This window comes from Mixophyes fleayi, chromosome 1, assembly GCF_038048845.1.
Source record: "Mixophyes fleayi isolate aMixFle1 chromosome 1, aMixFle1.hap1, whole genome shotgun sequence".
Lineage (NCBI taxonomy): Eukaryota > Metazoa > Chordata > Amphibia > Anura > Limnodynastidae > Mixophyes > Mixophyes fleayi.
Genome location: NC_134402.1, coordinates 439,833,046 through 439,853,157, shown reverse-complemented (window position 1 = coordinate 439,853,157; position 20,112 = coordinate 439,833,046). Strand labels below are relative to the sequence as shown.

Here is a 20,112-nt window from a genome sequence, read left to right as displayed (position 1 = left end):
AAGCCTCAATGTTCACTTAAAAGTGGACAGATTTCGGATGGAGTCTCTGAGGTCAGTAATAAACGGCCTAGAAAAGGACCAGTATATGGCGTCCATAGATATAAAGGACGCATATCTCCATGTTCCCATTTGGATCCACCATCAGTCTCTTCTCCGATTTTCGGTGGGATCACTCCACTACCAGTTTCAGGCTCTCCCCTTCGGCCTCTCAACTGCGCCAAGGGTTTTCACAAAAATTATGTCTATAATGGCAGCATGTCTTCACCTGCAGGGAGTTCAGGCCGGTCCTTATTTGGACGACCTACTTATCAAAGCTTCCTCAGAGAAGTGTCTACTTCATCATTTAGCCCTCGCCCGTGCGGTTCTCGAGGGCCACGGTTGGCTGATAAATTTAAGGAAATCCCAGATGGTTCCGTGTCAGCGCATGGTTTTCCTGGGACTCATCATGGACACCAGCAAACAAAGAGTGTTTCTCCCAGTAGAGAAGATGAGCTCTATTCAGTCTGTAACTTCTCAAGTTTTGTCTTCCCCCAAGCCCATCCATGCATTTATGCATGAGGCTACTCGGAAAGATGGTGGCCTCCTTCGAGACCATTCCCTTTGGTCGGGCCCATTCTCGATGTTTCCAGTGGGATCTACTGTCGAAATGGTCAGGATCTCACCTTCACCTGGAACTTCAGAAAATCTCCCTATCCCCGAAGGCGAGAGAATCTCTTCAGTGGTGGCTGGTTCAGGATCATCTGAAAGTGGGCAGATCCTTCGCTCCATGGTCGTGGATCATTGCCACGACGGACGCCAGCCTGAAAGGTTGGGGGGCGGTAATCTTGCACCTCCGACTTCAGGGACGCTGGTCGGTTCAGGAATCTGCTCTATCCATAAATGTATTAGAATTGAAGGCCATTCTCTTGGCCCTCAAGGGAGCCCAGTCCTTTCTCCGGGGTCACCCGGTCAGAGTTCAGTCCGACAATGCCACGGCTGTGGCATACGTCAACAGACAGGGAGGAACCAGGAGTGCAGCTGCTATGGAGATTGCAGCTCAAATATTGGTTTGGGCAGAGTTAAACGTTCCGGCAATATCTGCAGTTTTCATTCCAGGAATAGAAAACTGGGAGGCGGACTATCTAAGCCGAAACCGGATGATGCCGGGAGAATGGTCGCTCCACCCGGAAGTCTTCCAGTCTCTGGTTCGGAAGTGGGGTCTTCCGGACATAGATCTCATGGCCTCCAGACACAACAGGAAAGTTCCAAGGTTTTGCGCAAGGGCAAGAGACCCTCTAGCGGCGGCAGTGGATGTCATGACGATGCCATGGGAGTTCAGAATGGGATACTTGTTTCCTCCAATTCCCATGCTTCCTCGCATCCTCAAACGAGTAAGGCAGGGCGGTCTGCCAGTAATCCTAGTTGCTCCCTCTTGGCCGCGCCGAGTGTGGTATGCAGACATTTTGTCTATGGCGGAAGGTCCAGGGGTCCTTCTTTCGCATCGAGACGACCTTCTTCTGCAAGGTCCATTCCAGCACCAGAGTTTACCTCAGCTCAGTTTAACGGCATGGCTGTTGAAGCCAGCCTCTGGAGGTCTAGAGGTTTTTCATCCAGCGTAGTTAACACTTTGATGTTAGCTAGGAAGCCTGTTTCATCTCGCATATATCACAGGATCTGGAAGGCCTACATTAAGTGGTGCGAAGACAGGACATGTAATTCGTCCGCTTTTCATATTCCTCGCTTGTTAGCTTTTCTTCAAAAGAGCCTGGAAGCAGGTCTCAGATTAGGTTCCCTAAAGGTGCAGATATCGGCATTTTCAGTATTTTTTCATATGAAATTAGCTGATTTGCCAGATATTAGAACTTTTTTTCAAGGAGTCTTGCACATACAGCCTCCTTATGTACCTCCTACAGCTCCGTGGGATCTCAACATGGTACTGGATATGCTCAAGGGGCCTCCATTTGAGCCCTTGAGGGTGACAGATTTAAAATGGTTGACCTGGAAGGTCCTCTTTCTCTTGGCTATTGCATCAGCTCATAGGGTTTCTGAATTAGGAGCCTTGTCCTGTAAAGAACCTTATTTGGTTTTCCACGAGGACAGAGCGGTGTTAAGGACCCTTCCTTCTTTTGTCCCCAAGGTGGTGTCGGCTTTCCATCTTAACCAGGAAATTGTAGTTCCGGTCTTTTCATCTGCTTCCCATTCAGATAATCTATCTATGGATAAGTTAGATGTTGTTAGAGCTCTCCGCATTTATGTCAAAAGAACTTCCCAGATTAGGCGCACTGACTCTCTATTTGTCCTTTATGACGCTAATAAGAGAGGCTGGCCAGCCTCTAAGCAATCCATCGCAAGATGGATTACGTCTACCATCAGACGAGCATATATAAAGGCTAACCGTCCTGTGCCGGAGAGACTTACAGCCCATTCCACCAGATCGGTAGGGGCTTCGTGGGCAGCGCGGAATGGAGCTTCTGCGGACCAGCTTTGCAGGGCAGCCACCTGGTCCTCTGTCCACACCTTTACAAGGTTTTATCAATTTAATGTCTTTGCATCAGTTGATGCAAATTTCGCTCGTAGTGCTTTACGAGCAGGATTTTCAGAGTAGTCCCACCCTTAGGGGCTGCTTTAGAACGTCCCCATGGTAAGCAGTGTCCCCCAGACCGGATGAAAGAGAAAAGAGGATTTATGTACTTACGTTAAATCCGTTTCTCTGATTCCATCTGGGGGACACTGCGATCCCTCCCTTCTGTTTTTCTTCTGTGTGTTCTTGTTTGACTGCCCTCTTTTATCCTGGGGCTTTTTAAAACTAACTGGACAGGAAGAGGCAGGGGGATTGTAGAGGGGAGGGGTCTGCCGGCAGTACTAAAGTTTAACTAGTTGGGTGCCAACTCCCAAGCTCCCCTCCACAACCCATGGTAAGCAGTGTCTCCCAGACGGAATCAGAGAAACGGATTTAACGTAAGTACATAAATCCTCTTTTTGCACACTACTGAACACTGACATAGAGTTTTGAGAGCTAACTGGCTGTGAGTAGCAGGGCCATCTTTTCCATTGGGCACGATGGGCGGGGGCCCCACCGGCAAGGGGGACCCATAGACAGGGCTCTTAGGTAAAATAAATAATCCTGCAAATATATATATATATATATATATATATATATATATATATATATATATATATATATATATATATATATATATATATATATATATATATATATATATACACACATATATATAGAGGTAGGGGCCCCGCTGCACTGCTTTGCCCAGGGGCCCATAATGTTGTTAAGGTGGCCCTGGTGAATAGTAACTGATTAGTTGTAGAAGTAACTGCACAGAGCAGCCAATCAAAGTTGCACATTATAACGTTACGATTTCTAGACTGTATTAATCACTTGTGAGGGCTGTAGGTTTAATTTCATGTATTAGAACTCATTTGTAATTAATGTAATAATAATCACTGGGGCCGGTTCGTGTCGTTAAATAGTGACCTCACATGCCTACTAGTTGTGGGCTTCTTACTAAAAATATAAAATTGGTCTGTTAATATTTTATTGGATTCTTATAGAACCCGAGGCTCATTTTGAATGGGGTGGAGGGACTTGGCTTGGGGTGGATATCGTGGCGCTCGCATGTTCCTTTCAACTCAATCCCCATATTTTTCAGAGACATTTCCTGTTTATTAAACCTTGTGTAAGCTGCTGTCCTTTCCCAGCCATTTAATGCTCTGAAGGGGCTTCTTAAATGCCTAAGAAAATAGTTACTGGCAGGAAGTCTGATGTGCATAGGGGATATGTCCTCTGGCAACAAAAATAAATATATATATATATATATATTTTACAGTTTGTAATGTTCTGTGCATGGACAACCTGTACTATGTACTGCTCATTTTGCATGATGAAATGTTATATTTATTACAGTCTACTTCTGGGGAATAAACTTGATCATGTTACCGTTGCTAAAGAACCAGTGACAAATCAGGGGTCATACAAGCTAATTACATTGTCCTCTGATACTTCTCCGTAGATTGCGGATTGTTTAGGAGAAACCTGCTGTTTACTTTGTTTGTCTCAGTGTTGAGTGGATTCAGGGCACAATCTATTGATTATATTATTTCCAGTGCATGATGTGTGCAGACAGCGATAGCAGAGATCGTGTTGATAATTCACAGTTTGTTGTTCGTATTACTTGCAGAAGTAATAATTGCCACTTACTTCTGATCCCGCAGCTACTAATCTGCCCTCCGGTCACAAGGTTTTTCTACGGACGCAGAAAATCTTTCCATAAACTTCTAATCCAGGGAGACTCTTCAGGGAAACTTAGTGTCTGGAGTGTCCCCGATGATCTGGAACAGCTGGAGAACACAAAAGGTAAACGCTTCAGCTGGCGAGGTAATTCAGCTCATAGGTAAAATATCACTGGTTTATCAAAATAAAAGTTGGTTTAGTTAGAAATGTTTGCTTTTTGTTGTATCCATTTATTAGATAGTCGCATAGTAATATAATAACTGGAGACCTATCCTGTCCAGGCTCGGTCCCTTAGGGTATATTTATTAGACTGCAGGTTTGAAAAAGTGGAGATGTTGCCTATAGCAACCAATCAGAATCTAACTGTCATTTTGTAGAATGCAATAAATAAATGACAGCTAGGATCTGATTGGTTGCTATAGGCAACATCTACACTTTTTCAAACCCACAGTTCAGTAAATATACCCCTTAGGCTTTACCGTGTGTTTTTATACCCTTTTGCTGGCTGTCTCACATGTTTCCGTTTTAATATATTAATTCACATTTTTTTGCATCCCAAAAAAAACCATTATATAATTGTGCATAAAATTATTGTGTGTTGGGAATGCAGTTTTAGGAGTTATTAATCTCTCTGTACACTCTGTGCTAGAAATCATACGAGATCTGGTCACTGCAGACCAGTTTGGCTTGGCCGCCACATTTGGACCCATCCCCTCTAAACAGCATTTTATCTGGTGGTCACGGGGTTTGGAAAGGAGAAGAAGCGAGCGTCACATTTTCGCAATTAATTTTCTACGCTTTGTCTTGCGAATTGTAGCTCTTTCGGTTAGGGAGTTAAATGCTCCTGTTCGTCCCCTCCTTGTTCCTGTGTATAGCTCCGTATAATGCCTGCATTGTACTGGTGACGTGTGCGCATGCGTGCCTGTGTTCCTATAGATGAAATAGCAGGTGCTCAGAAACATTCTGTGTTTCCTCCACAACTTTGCTCAGATTAGATTTCCTAGTATTTCCAGTAGCTGGTTACTTGGCAAGAGATGCAGAACAAAAACTATTTTGTCCATGTGAACATCTACTGTCAAGTCACCAGTGTGGTCCAAGGTGGAGGTTTGTATGGACACAGTATAGAGTGGATAAAGAGGATTGTTGTAAGTTAAGGAGCATTTACCTCTTATGCAAGAGAAATTACCTGCAGGACAAGTTTAGTGAACTTCCTGGTGTGTAATTTGCTTTATTTTTAATTTTTTTGTTTTTTGTCTTCATTGTTTTGCTTTAGCGTTCCTTTCCATTTAATTACATAGCCCGTGAAACTGAGATTATTGCTACTGTTAAAGTTGTCTTTGCAACAATGGCTATGTTGAAAGCATTAAGTTATCTATTTGACATTTTGTTAGGCATTGCTTTTATTATATTAGCGGATCTGTTTTATTTCTTGACAATTGAACGTATGTGTAATGTATGCAATCTATCGAGTTTTCTAGGCTCCTGACGTTAAACTACACCTATGCTGGGCTTATTACGTACTTTAACAGCTCAATGTTTGGAAAGCTTCTGTGGCTTTGTCTGCAATGTATATTTAATCCATCGCTGATCTTTCATATATCTAGAGAATATTCCTTTGTAGAAGGTTCTCACACTCTTATCTTCTGCTCTTTTCCCGGCCGGGGATTGCTGCTGGGGTTTTGCCCACGTTTCCCTTTGGTGTCTGTTTTGTTAGACCTTTTTGAGATGGGATGAGTCAGGATTTTTCCAGCTGAGGTTTGGGAGCAAATGTTATCTGTGATCCTTCATGTTCATTTTATATGTTTACTTTCAATTCACTTTCTCTAAATATTAAAACCACATCTCCGAGCGTGCAGTCAGCCACAGTGTTTCCATCTCTCCAATAATCACTTCTTTACAGGACAACTAAGCCCCAATTTTGAAGTATTTATAGATGCATAGAACACAAGCATGATGGTAAAATACATTGTGTAATGTTAGCAATGCAGAGCTGATGAGCGTAAAGGGGGATTATATAAATCTCTTCCTCCTTCCGTTACGTAAAGCTAAAGTCGCAACTTTAGCTTTACGTAACCTTTTTAAGATACTGTCCAAATGGGATCCGACACAGTACGAAAAGGTTACATTGCAAAGCATGTCAGTCTTCAGCCTATAGAGATGTAAGGTAGAGAAGCACCACCCACCACTTCATCGATTTCTGATGTATTATTCAGCTCGGTGATATATAAACTTTTATGATAATGTGTAAAAGTGTCTTTACATAATCTTTAAATATTCCTTCACACTCCTGCTGTCCAGAACCATCTGTCAGATCTTTACCTTCTCTCAAATTGTTGTTAATTTTCAGGGTTAAAAATCACGACCAGTACCTCGCTGCAGGCGGCCTTTGACAAGCTCACTCCTCACCCTGCCGGCATTATAGACCAGCTCAGCGTAATGCCAAACAGCACAGAACCACTGAAAGTGACCGCCAGCGTCTACATCCCATCCCACGGACGTCTGGTGTGTGGTCGGGAAGATGGAAGTATAATTATTGTCCCCGCCACGCAGACCGCCATAGTCCAGCTACTGCAGGGAGAACACATGCTGAGGAGAGGTAAGGTCACATTGTAGTCAGTACTGTATTGTAGCTGAAAGATCTCCTGTATCTTGTAACATTTTCCACTACACTGAGAAACAATGTTTCTTTTATTTCCTTTTTATATATTGACTCTGACCTGAGGTCCGCTAGAGCATTGTTCAGTATAGCAAGCTCTCCTGCCCATTAACATTGTAATACATGCATACTTGTCTAGGAATTGTTCTTTTTCTAGTACTTGTGCTTTAACTCTCTTCTAAGACTTGTTCTTTCTCCCGGCTTGTTGCCCTTTGTGTTGCCGTGTGAAAGAGCAGATTTAGTTTCCCATAGAGAGGTCACATGCACTGATACATGAGCAGAGATTTACTGATCAACTGATGCTGGGTAATCCCATTGTTATTGGCAAAGTTCTCAGTTCACTCTGATTGGCAAGAGGTCAGTTTTTTTCCTTGTAAACATCAAGGCTAATGTGTTTGATTACAGTGTCATTCTCAATCTATTGTTCTGTTATAATCCATTGATTCTGGGGTTCAGAAGTCTTTGGAGCAGCATTTAATTGGCACTTGGATGGGCAGCTTTTTTTTCCTTTTCTATTATTTTTAATACTCATTTTGTCTAAAAGACCCAAAAATGATCTCGATGCTTATTACATTTTTACTGGTGACAGTTCCCAGCACCCCGGGACGTTTTGTTGAAGGCAAATTCCATTCTTACTGTTTTGTAATAATCTGAAAGTACCACTGGCTAAGATTCCAGTTCTAGTAATACCCCCGAATCTACGAATATACCATGATAAAAATTTGGTCTACAAACCCCGCCCATTTTTCTCTACTGTTTTTGCTGGCGGCCTTTATATCTGTTGCCGGAGGCTTGTCATGCAAATGAGTGGGAGGTGATTCAGATATTCTAACAGTATAAAATGAGAATTGATTTCAGCACTTTATCAAGCTGGAGAATGACCTGTCCTGAAGCTTGTGCCCAGCCCCCATGAGTCCTAATGCAGATAGCTTCTGTGCCTTGTGACATCATTAGATCAACACAGTGAAATACGATGCAGACATGTAGCAGAGCAGCTAGAACCAAGTTTTAAAGGAGCCCTCCTGCCGGTCAAGGAGCGTCCGTGGAGCCCTCCTGCCGGGGCAAGGAGTGTCCGTGGAGCCCTCCTGCCGGGCAAGGGGCGTCCGTGGAGCCCTCCTGCCGGGCAAGGGGCGTCCGTGGAGCCCTCCTGCCGGGCAAGGGGCGTCCGTGGAGCCCTCCTGCCGGGCAAGGGGCGTCCGTGGAGCCCTCCTGCCGGGCAAGGAGCTTCCGTGGAGCCCTCCTGCCGGGCAAGGGGCTTCCGTGGAGCCCTCCTGCCGGGCAAGGGGCGTCCGTGGAGCCCTCCTGCCGGGCAAGGGGCGTCCGTGGAGCCCTCCTGCCGGGCAAGGGGCGTCCGTGGAGCCCTCCTGCCGGGCAAGGGGCGTCCGTGGAGCCCTCCTGCCGGGCAAGGGGCGTCCGTGGAGCCCTCCTGCCGGGCAAGGGGCGTCCGTGGAGCCCTCCTGCCGGGCAAGGGGCGTCCGTGGAGCCCTCCTGCCGGGCAAGGGGCGTCCGTGGAGCCCTCCTGCCGGGCAAGGACCAGGTATTGGGGATCAGAGAAACTGGGGACATACAGAATATACATCATAGTATCGTACAGTCAGTGATTGCTGCATATGTAATGTAACTTCAATCTAATTTCCTAGGTTGGCCTCCGCACAGAACTTTACGTGGTCATCGGAACAAGGTGACCTGCCTGTTGTATCCTCACCAAGTGTCCTCGCGCTATGACCAGCGCTATCTTGTATCCGGAGGAGTTGACTTCTCTGTAATTGTGTGGGACATTTTCTCTGGAGAGATGAAACATATCTTCTGCGTTCATGGGGGTGAAATCACACAGCTGCTTGTCCCCCCAGACAGCTGCAGTGTAAGTACCCCGTGTGTTCCCAGAGCATTACCAGTGACCACCAGTATCTGTTCTGGAATCCTCATGTTTTCTTCCCAATAGTTCAGTGCAATATTGATAACATCTGAGTTCAAATTTCCATATAAATTATTAATTAGTGGTCGCAAAACACATTTGTGGTTTTAATGTATAATACATAGGCTTTCATTATTTTTTTTTTTTGCCACACCGTTACCTGTACTTTTGCTCAGTAATGTTGCCCATTGTGTTTTAATGCCGGTGAATCGGTGTACTTTGAAGTAAATTGGTACTTTTGGAGTTAAATCATAATGTGAAAGGACAATTAAACGTAAATCTAAATTGTCTTATCTAAAAAAAACAAAACCAAAAAAACTCAAACTATTGATGATCACAAATATAAATATTTATGATCATGTTGTGTGTAAAAATGTCAATCTCTTAATTCCACAAAAGTTGTTTTGGTCCTGAGACTGTCAATATATTCTGACTGACTATATATACAATATATATTGACTGACTGTCACTATGTTCTGAATTCTATGCATATTTTTTTTTTTAATTTTTGTTTTTAAAAGAACTTTATTTGTAGATTCCATCACACAATGCACAAAATTAGAAAAGTAAACAATTGGGGCCAGAAGAACTGGCAATTTACAAGTCAGCCAGAGAGCATGTAATCACTAGATATAGGACAAATATACACAATAGAGTGGTGGGCTGGTCTTAGACTAAGGCTGTTAGCCCAGCCAAAGTTAGATGAAAAAATTTTTGTACATTTTTTTTTTTTTGGGAGAACGGGAAGGGGGATACCTGGGGGTAAATGTATGAACCTCCGGATTCTTCAACTCCGGCGAGTTCAGCGTCTTCAGCGCCGCTTTAAATTTAAGCGCTCAGGGCGCTGAACTCGCCGGAGTTGAAGAATCCGGAGGTTCATACATTTACCCCTTGATATCTAGTATGGAGCCCCGGCTGGCACTTAAAAGGGAACAGATAATAATCCTTTGTTTTTGATGTTCCTGTTTTCCATGATGTAAAATTGTTTAGTCCTGAAAAGGTTTTTGCTCCCTTTGTGTCACTGTAGAGTGGTAACCACATTCTTTTTTAGCTATACACAAATGTATTCCAATTCCATCTAAGCTGCGCTACTCACAAAGTTCTCTGCTCTAATTCTTAACGACTTCTCATCCTGCATGCAATGTCTCATCCCTTAATTAGCAGAAAACCACTGCTATCCCTTCTGTGTATCTATCACTGAAACCACAGCCCAGGATAATGCAGTCAGCATGATCTCTATTTGATTATCCTAATTATTGTCTCTAATAAGAAAAAAAAAATAATTACCCTAAATACCATCTAATTAAAAATAAAAGCTTTAGTTAATTCCTCATTATAGATTGCAGTGCGTCAGAAGCAGCATCTCTTCCCTCTGTGTCACACTTTATTTTATGGTTTCATGTTAATAAAGAAATATATGACATAAATAGCTGGGAAATGTCATTTATCACATTATAATGCGCCTGACCGAGTGTTTTAAACTGACTTAAGTAATGGAGGAGATATGTAGAATTTGCTGCTGTTCCTGTAAAAGTTCTTCAGCCAGACAAATAATCTGTCAAGAATAAAGTAACACAGAACTTTTAAATGAATTATGATTGGAGAAAATCAATAGAGAATTTTTTTTTTTGCATAATTCAATACCACAATTTTGTATATATCATTAAGTCATTGTGCAATGTTTTCTCTTTGGAAGCCTTAATTATCCAGAGATATAAAGGGCCGCTACAAGTTGATCCAGTTGATATAAGTTTATTGCTTTGTTGTTTAGTGATCTTTAATGTGTGTGTGTGTGTGTGTGTATGCACAGTGCACCCTCGTTCTACCTCCGTCCTAAAACATGGGCCAAAATGACATTATAGTGGACAGGACGTGTTAATGAACTTCTATACAGAGAATACACCCGCTGTTAAGTGAGGGTGGCATTATAAAGAGGAAGCAGTGTTTGTGTGTAAAATATACATATCCCATACAATAAAATATAAACGTATTACAAGCCCCTGAAGAATTTCGTGGCCATGTTTTATGCAGGTTCGTAATGGGGACATGGTATTTTAGTTTTCAATAAAGGAAAATACCTTCCTATTCCTTTTTATAGAGCAGTTTGAGTTGAGTCATGTGACACAAGTGATATTACTGTGTGTGTTTAATGCAGGGTTCAAGGAACTTTTTTACCCTTTGCCCCAAAATATATTTAGATACGCCGATGTTGCCTCCTTGATTTGAAAGGAAGGAAATCATATATTATTAATTATTGGAATTCAAAATTTTATTGAATCGATTCAAAATTTCTTTGAAAGCTTCAACTTCAAAACTTTTTGGGAGGTTTTGGAGCAATGATGTTGCTTCATTTTTGATACGAGAGCATCAATATTGAGGCATTTTGATGTCAGAGCAATTTGGATACAGTCTTCAGCGTCCAATCGATTTCTCTGCTTTGTTTTTATGTTGGTTAGAGTGGAAAATCATTGTTCGCAAAGGTAGGTTGTTGCAAAAGGCAGCAACCTTTTTACTGCCTCCTCATGTGCAATGTTGAATGTCTTTGCAGCTGTTGACATCCAAAAATATGACAGATCTGCTTTGTTTTCAAATGCAATACGTGCTTCATTATTGTATCGAAGCTCAAGAAGTACCTCTGCCAACCCTTGAGGCTCTTCTGGTACAACAGCAATTTCACATTTAAAGGGGTCTACAATCCAACTGACAGCATGTGAATCGGCAGCATTACCCCCAGGAATTTCATTTTTACCCCATTTGGGGTAATTTACCCCTGTTCCCTGACCACTGGTTTAATGTATATATGCAGCACTATATTGTATCTGTAGACAATTGTCTTCTTTCTAAATGATTTCTTATAAACTGTGTTGGCAGTGGTGTATAAGTCCTTTGTAATGTGTTGTCCACACTGTTTGTATATACATGTCAGTGGCAGGCAAGTTTGGACCAAGTTTTGGCTACATGTATCTATCCACTCACTCTCTGTGTGACCACACACAACATACGTGCTTCCAATCACTTTAAACATTGTGACAGCTTGGATTTGAATGCTAATTTCTGTAAACTGCTGTAGGAGTAATCTTAAATCTGAATTCTGAAAAGATATTTAAACTTCGTTGCTGTTGGCATGTAATTGGTTATGTAATAAGGTGACTTGGCCAAACATGTGTCGTATATGTAAAGGTGGTTAGGATGTATATCCCTATAATGAAATTAACTTGAGGGAACTTTAATGGAAATGTAAATCCCAGAGCGACAATTTTCTGTTCAATAGTGTCTTTACAATATGTTACTGGCGTTCATGTGCGCTGTCAGTACCTTGACCTTTGCTTTGTTTTGCAGACACGAGTCCAGCATTGTATCTGCTCGGTGGCCAGCGATCATTCGGTCGGTCTTCTGAGCTTGAGAGAGAGGAAATGCATCATGCTGGCCTCACGCCATCTCTTTCCTATTCAAGTCATAAAGTGGAGACCATCGGATGACTACCTGGTGGTCGGGTGTTCCGATGGCTCCGTCTACGTCTGGCAGATGGACACCGGTGAGATCACTTTTCTTCTTTAACCTTTTATATAGCAACACACGTTCCTAGGGTCAGTTGCTTGTTTTGGAACAGTATGTGCATGTAAACAGTACTATCCCATTATCTTCATTGCTGTTTATAAGTAAAACACTAGTAGTTAGACTGTGGAAAATACATTATCAGGCTCAGAACGTGCGATATTTGAGACAGAATTTGCGTTCTATGGGAGATCATTCTATGGCTTGTTGAGGCAGCTCCTGTTTACACACACACAGATTTCTGTTACCTCTGTTTAGTACACATGACGGCGTTATTGCTTCTTACAGAAACATTGCAAATAAAATCCATCATTTATGTCTCATGCTTGATTTTAATTCTGTTTTGCAAATTTATATTTTGGTTTCTGCTATTCGGGTAAAACTTTGTGTTCAATCTCTTAAGAAATGTAATAATCCAGATCTAGGTACTATGGTGACTTTGAACGTTATGTGTGCAGAGGCGGCTGATGGTTTGGTAATGGTATAAACCTCATACCAATCACTTTTATTGAACAAGGATGCTTATGTCTCACTTGGATATCCTACATCGTGGATTGATTTCTGAAATAACTGGTACTTGTCTGTGCAGATTATATTCAATCCCCCATACTAGCAGCTCTCTAGACATTGCCTAAGCCTTGTCTGGCCCCAGGCTGTTTCTCTACTTAGCGCCTCCAGCCAATGACATTGAAGGCCTTATTGACAAATTACAATCTTACAATTGGGATATGCGCTAGGTTCAGGCAGCGGTTATAAGGAAAATGTTTCTACTCTACTCGGCTGGCCTTTATGATGTACAGAATACTGCACATGACGGTGTGTGTGTGTGGGTTACGTGCCATTGAAGCCATAGACTGTATTTATATGCCAACGAAAGCCCCCCCCCCTCTTTTTCTGTATTCTAGAGGTCTCCAGTATTATTATTTTTTTCCATCAATCATCCATGCTGCAAAGTCTATGTGCACGGACCCTCCGTTTACCATAGGGCTCAATTATCCCTATTTCAGGCTCCAAGCACAGACATAATTGCCCTGCAGTGAATGGAGCTTGAAATGATTAGATCGACAGCTGTCCGCTCTGTCACAGGGGATCCCTGAGCCGGACAGAGCTGCAGGACGTGCAGCTGATCGATGAAGCGCGGACAATGTGTTTGATTTGTCCATGGTCCTGAAATAATGGAGATCCACACGTAGGACAAGGATGACCGAAGAGGTGGCTTCAGCTCTTCATGAGTGTGCAACCCGTTTATGTTTTTATTAGGTATATTTAATTTAATTATGTTTTATAGTAACAGAGGTTATGTGTGTATATATCGCTAAGTCTCCAGATTATGTTGGGATGTTCTTAGTGGGTCCACGATGTTATAAAAGGCTTCCAGCATTTTAGGCCCACTCATCATGAGAACGTGTCCGGTGGAATATTTTAATTCTTTCATAAACATACAGCAAACCAGTAACCTAACCCGCCTGTTCCCTGTCATCCATAACATGCAGGAAATTGCTGGTTAGATGAATGTTCATGAACCACTCAGCGTAACCATATTTCTACCCATTATTACGAATATAATATGACAAACTGCTGTCATTACTAGATGACACATAACTTATATCATGTTAGTGATTTTGTTTGTTATAGCTTGTGACACTTCATTAAGCTTACAATATCTGATGATTGGTTATTACAGATGGGGGTCTCTTTCTTTTATTCAATGTGTTTTACCTTATTACTGAGATTAAAGGTAATGTGCCGACCTTTTGAAGGTTAGAATCCCCTGAATTGGTTACGTACCTCTTATTTCCAGTCCCTGATCCCCTTTATGCTGTAGTCATAACTACTTTTCACTTTTTGAGTTTAATAATTACATTGTCTAGATAAGTATATTCAATCAGTATTCTATTGTATTTAATTAACCTATTTTTAAGGGTTACCGGGTAATGCTTGGATCCAAGTAGGTCACTTTTGCTGAATAAATCTCTCCTTCCACCACTAATCCCGCTGCCTATACAGCCAAGTGGTGTGTAAGATTTACTATGTGGATGTTTACTTCCTATAAATCGTATATTGTTATTAGAGCGTTTTATGGTAAAAAGTAAGACGTCAATACAGTGTCTCTTTTTAAAAGACATTTTGGAAGTGAAAACAATTCTCCGATACTGAAACACTCATTTACCATTAATATAGTAAGTTAAGCACATGCCTCCCTCCAATGTAATAAGTAAATGAAAAGTACCAGTACTCTGTATAGAAACAGATGCTATAGAAAGTGTAGACGTTCACCCTTTAATAAATCCATGGCTCTTACTATCACACCATCGTGTGTTCCTCCGCTTTGAAGGTTGATCAAGGACCTACAGGGGATCTGAGATACACTTCGATGTGTGTCTTAGATCGTCTCGCAATCAAAATTAAATTAAGCAATGCCCCCTGCGGGGTTTTCTGATAGAACGAGAGACGGTAAGAAAGCCTGTGGGTTTAGTGTATACCACTATTGATACATCCAGAGCCAATTACAGCAATGATTTTCTCAAACAAGCTTAGTCGCTGCTTTCTGTTGAGAGGTATATGTAGCTCCCGGCTCAGCGGCAGAGAATACAGGTATCAGAGTTCACAGCGGCTGAAATCTTCTCTTACGGACGACTTTAAAGACACACTGACCATTTTGTTCTCTTTTTGGATTTGTCCTTTTGTAAATATTAAGAGATGTGTATATAACTAAGTGTTTCCATACCACTTTAATATATCCTTTATAAAGGTGTTTCTAGTACTACCGTAGATAAGCTATTCTGCAACAATAGAGCTATTGTTTGTGTCTCTGTCATGTAATACGCTTATCTCCTCCAGATGTCCCGTAATCTCTCACTATGCAACAGTTTGGGGTGTGTGGTGTAACTTCTGGAGGCAGATCAGACCTCATTAGGGGGGTGGGGGGGGGGGGGTAGTGACAGATTAGGTATGTGGTCAGATCACAGGCCCCCACATAAGTTTACTGTTGGCAAAGAGTTAGGCTGCACAGCCCCCTCAATTAAAAGGGAAATCTATTTTTGTGGTCTATTTTTGTTGTATGTCTGCATAGTATATCGGTTAAGGGCTGTTTTTGCAGAATAGAACTTTTTCTCCTTCATCCGGTCTGGGGGACACTGCTTACCATGGGTTGTGGAGGGGAGCTTGGGAGTTGGCACCTAACTAGTTAATTTAGTACTGCTGGCAAACCCCTCCCCTCTACAAACCCCCTGCCTCTTCCTGTCCAGTTTTTTTTTAGGTGCCCTGGAGTTGTGCAGCCTTTTTGCTTAGTGCTTAGTTTAATGTTAAGAAATTTTATTTTTTCTTTTACTTTTTACTTTTTTTTTTGTTCAGGTGGCAGCGCTGGAGTGTGTTCTAATATAGAGAACACACTCACAGCTTGGCAGCGCAGGCATTCCCCTGTCAGCTGAGAGCCAGCGGTTCTCACTGACAGGGACTGAAGTACAAAGTGCCTGATTGAAGGGAGTGACAAGCGGTCTCATGGACCACTGCACTCCCATAGCCTCCCCGTTAACCGGCGCTGCCATTACAGGCATAGAGCGCCGGTTATCGGATAATGAAAATGGCGGTGGCCATCTTGGATTTCGGCAGCAGCGCCGAGGAGAAGGGGGCTAAACCAAGATTCCCCATAGACATAGGAGGGGGGCGTCGGAGACCTTCCGCTGCGGAGACCTCTGTCCTAGAGGTCTCCACCACTCTGCCACTATTATGATAGTTCTTTTATTTTGGAGGTTTTTGAGGAGGAAAAGAACTATAGGAAGGAGGAGCTAATACATAGAGTTCCCCCCCTCCTTACAGAGAGGGAGATGGTCTTTCCCAGGTTTTTTGGCGCCAGCACAAGCCCGGGAAGAGGAAAGCACAGACTGCTGTCAGATCTTCTCCCCTTGGTGGCCCTTGGGCTAAGTATCACCTTTAATTACACACATATCTAATGTTGTAATACTGAGCTAGCAGGTTTACACTATAGTCTCCTACTAGCCATTGATATTTTTGGTGTTTACTATTTGCAAGTACAACTTTTAGAAATATATCAGTTGATTACTTGATATTACTCTGTTCATTACATACTTTTCTCTCCCTCTCTCTCTCTATTATCTATCTGTATATTCAGCTAGATTTATATTTATTCTGTGTGTTTGGTGTGCCTTCCTTTATAAATATGACAGATAAGGGAAAGGGCCCTATGCCAAAATATTTCACATGTTCTAAATGTAATGTTAAATTACCTAGTGCTCAGAGGGACCCGTTGGCACTCTGCATGACATGCGAAGCTGAGGCTTCCACTGCACAGATACTGCAGGTTTCAGTCCCACCATCGGTGGAACCGGCCTGGGTCACCTCCCTTACACAGTCGGTTAGCTCTTTAGCTCAATGGTCCTTCAGTCTAACCAGTTGCTGACTACTGTGGCAACTTCTGTGGCTAGTAACGCGAGTTTACAGCTAGACCCCCCGGCTTCCTCAGGTTCTAGTGCCTTGAGTTTGCCGGGACCATCCTCATTACAGGCTGACCCAGCCCTGGTTGCTACAGAACCGGCATGGTCTACAGCTTTTATCAGAGGGCTGAATAAGCTTAACCAGCTACTTGACCCCTCTAGTACCCCGCCTGCTAAAAGAAAGAGGCCTAGATATGTTAATCCCCTATTGACCCTCTCAGATTCTGAGGAGGAGTCTGAGGAAGAAGGGGAAATTTATTCGGACACTGACCAAGGTCATTCCTCAGAGCAGGGAGAAGTGTCTAAGGGCCAATTTGTAAACGATTTGGTTTTAGCGGTAAGACAGGCGTTGGATCTCCCGAAACCGGAAGATGTAACCCCCAGAGACAGAAGTCTCTTTAAAAAGGCCAAGAGGAAGGCCAGCCGTTTTCCCCCTTCCGCGGAACTTAGAGATATCGCTGAAGGGGCATGGAAACATCCCGATAAAAGATTTTCTATCCCCAAGAGGTTCTCTTCCCTGTATCCCTTACAGGAAGAAGAAGTGGTTCGCTGGGAAAGCATTCCCAAGGTGGACATTCCTATTGCTCGTTTGGCAAAACATACTTTGCTCCCAGCCCCGGGTTCAGCGTCCCTTCCGGACGCCAATGACCGCAAGGTAGAATCCCAGCTCAAATCCATATTTGCGGCTGAGGGTTCTGCCTTTAGACCCACATTTGCCTCGGCCTGGGTGGCTAGAGCCATGGAGGCATGGGCAGACCAGCTAGCTGAGGCCTTACAGGACTCCGAATTTCTTCCCCTAGCCTTACACTTAAAGGAGGCTTCGGGGTATATTTATGAAGCAGCCCAGAACTCAGCGGCAGTCTCCTCTTCCATTCAGGCGGCCTCCATTTCAGCCAGAAGGACGCTTTGGTTGAAATCCTGGGAAGGTGATGCGGAATCGAAAAGGTCCGTTGAAATTATCCCCTTTTCGGCTGCAGGTTTGTTCGGCCCGGAATTAGATACTCTTATTTCCCAGGCCACGGGGGGCAAGAGCACATCCTTGCCAGTTTATGCTAACAGAGCCGCACCCCGAGGGGTAGCTCCTTTCGTCAGCCCTTTCGTGGGGCCTCTCCCCATAAGGGACAGCCCTTTAGAGGCAGGCAATCCAATTCCAGAGGCTCCTCCACCAGAGGGAGGTCCTCGTTTGCATCCTAACGCCAGGCCCCTAAAACTCAGGAGAAGCCTGCGTCCTGACGACCACCCTGTATTGCAGGGGGCGCCTGTGGGGGGACGTTTGTCTCTGTTTTACGAACAGTGGGCAGCGTCCTCTCAAGATCCTTGGATTCGGGGAATTATTTCAGAGGGGTACAAAATAGACCTTTCAGGACCGGCTCCACGCCGTTACTTCCAGGCCCCTCTTTCCCGAGATCCAGTAAAAAGACAGGCTATACAGGATTGTGTAGCTTCTCTTCTAGCTCAGAGGGTCATCTGCAAGGTTCCAGATTGCCAGATAGGAACAGGGTTTTATTCCAACCTATTCCTAGTCACGAAGCCGGGCGGCTCCTTTCGCCCTATCCTAAACCTAAAGGGCCTCAATGTTCACTTAAGGGTGGACAAGTTTCGGATGGAATATCTAAGGTCAGTGATAAACGGCCTAGAAAAAGATCTGTTCATAGCGTCCATAGATATAAAGGACGCGTATCTCCATATTCCCATTTGGGTTCACCATCAGTCCCTTCTCAGATTTTCGGTGGGATCAGTTCACTATCAGTTTCGGGTCCTCCCCTTTGGCCTATCAACAGCGCCAAGGGTCTTCACAAAGATTATGTCAGTAATGGCAGCATGTCTTCACCTGCAGGGTGTTCAGGTCGTTCCTTATTTGGACGACCTGCTAATCAAGGCTTCCTCAGAGAGTTGCCTAAGCTATCACCTATCCCTCACCCAAGCGGTACTCGAGGGTCACGGATGGCTGATAAATTTAAGGAAATCCCAGTTGGTTCCGTGTCAGCGCATGGTGTTCCTGGGACTCATCATGGACACCAGCAAACAAAGGATATTTCTCCCAGTAGAGAAGATCACCTCTATTCAGAAGGTAACCTCTCGGGTTCTGTCTTCTCCCAGACCCTCAATGCACTTGTGCATGAGGCTACTGGGAAAGATGGTGGCCTCCTTCGAGACCATTTCCTTCGGTCGAGCTCATTCTCGATGTGTCCAGTGGGACCTATTGTCGAAGTGGTCAGGTTCACACCTGCGCCTAGATCTTCAGAATATTTCTCTATCCAAGAGGGCGAGAACATCTCTTCAGTGGGGGCTGTGCCAGGATCACTTGAATGTGGGCAGATCCTTCGCACCTTTGTCATGGATCATAGCCACGACGGACGCCAGCCTCAAAGGTTGGGGGGCGGTGGTCCTGCACCTCCGGCTCCAGGGATGTTGGTCGGTTCAGGAGTCGACTCTCCCAATAAATGTATTGGAATTGAAGGCCATTCTTCTAGCCCTTCAGGGAGCGCAATCTCTTCTTCAGGGCCACCCAGTCCGTATCCAGTCCGACAATGCCACGGCCGTGGCATATGTCAACAGACAAGGAGGAACCAGGAGCGCAGCGGCGATGGATATCGCAGCCCAAATATTGGTTTGGGCAGAGCTATATGTTCCGGCAATATCAGCAGTTTTCATTCCAGGAATAGAAAACTAAGAGGCGGACTATCTAAGTCGAAACCAGATGATGCCGGGAGAGTGGTCACTTCACCTGGAAGTCTTCCAATCTCTAGTTCACAGGTGGGGTCTTCCAGACATAGACCTCATGGCCTCCAGACACAACAAAAAGGTCCACAGGTTCTGCACAAGGGTAAGAGATCCCTTAGCGGCGGCAGTGGACGTCCTGATGATGTCATGGGAATTCAGGATGGGATATCTGTTTTCTCCGATCCCCATGCTTCCTCGCGTCCTCAGACGAGTTCGACAGGGTTCCCTACCAGTAATTCTGGTAGCCCCCTTCTGGCCACAGCGTGTGTGGTTCGCAGAAATAATATCTATGGCGGAAGGTCCGGGATTCCACCTTCCGTATCGTCACGACCTTCTTCTTCAAGGTCCATTCCATCACCAGAATTTACATCAGCTCAATTTAACAGCATGGCTGTTGAAGCCAGCCTTTGGAGGGCTAGAGGGTTTTCTTCCAGTGTAATTTAAACGTTGATGCGAGCTAGGAAACCAGTGTCATCTCGCATCTATCACCGGATTTGGAAGGCATATATTAGATGGTGTGAAAGTAGGACGTACCACTCGTCCTCTTTTCGACTCCCTCGCTTGTTGGCTTTCCTTCAGC

At 43.9% G+C, this 20,112-nt stretch overlaps 1 protein-coding gene across 3 annotated transcripts in view; it reads left to right on the top strand.

Moving 5' to 3' along the window:
- WDR7 (WD repeat domain 7) overlaps positions 1–20,112 on the top strand; it is a 275,561-nt gene that overhangs the window by 27,958 nt on the left and 227,491 nt on the right. For all 3 annotated transcript variants that reach the window (XM_075184972.1, XM_075184981.1, XM_075184988.1), the window contains exons 10-13: positions 4,210–4,351; positions 6,576–6,824; positions 8,525–8,745; positions 12,139–12,334. In XM_075184972.1, the coding sequence (XP_075041073.1) occupies positions 4,210–4,351; positions 6,576–6,824; positions 8,525–8,745; positions 12,139–12,334 (808 nt within the window). The remainder of the gene's footprint in view (positions 1–4,209; positions 4,352–6,575; positions 6,825–8,524; positions 8,746–12,138; positions 12,335–20,112) is intronic.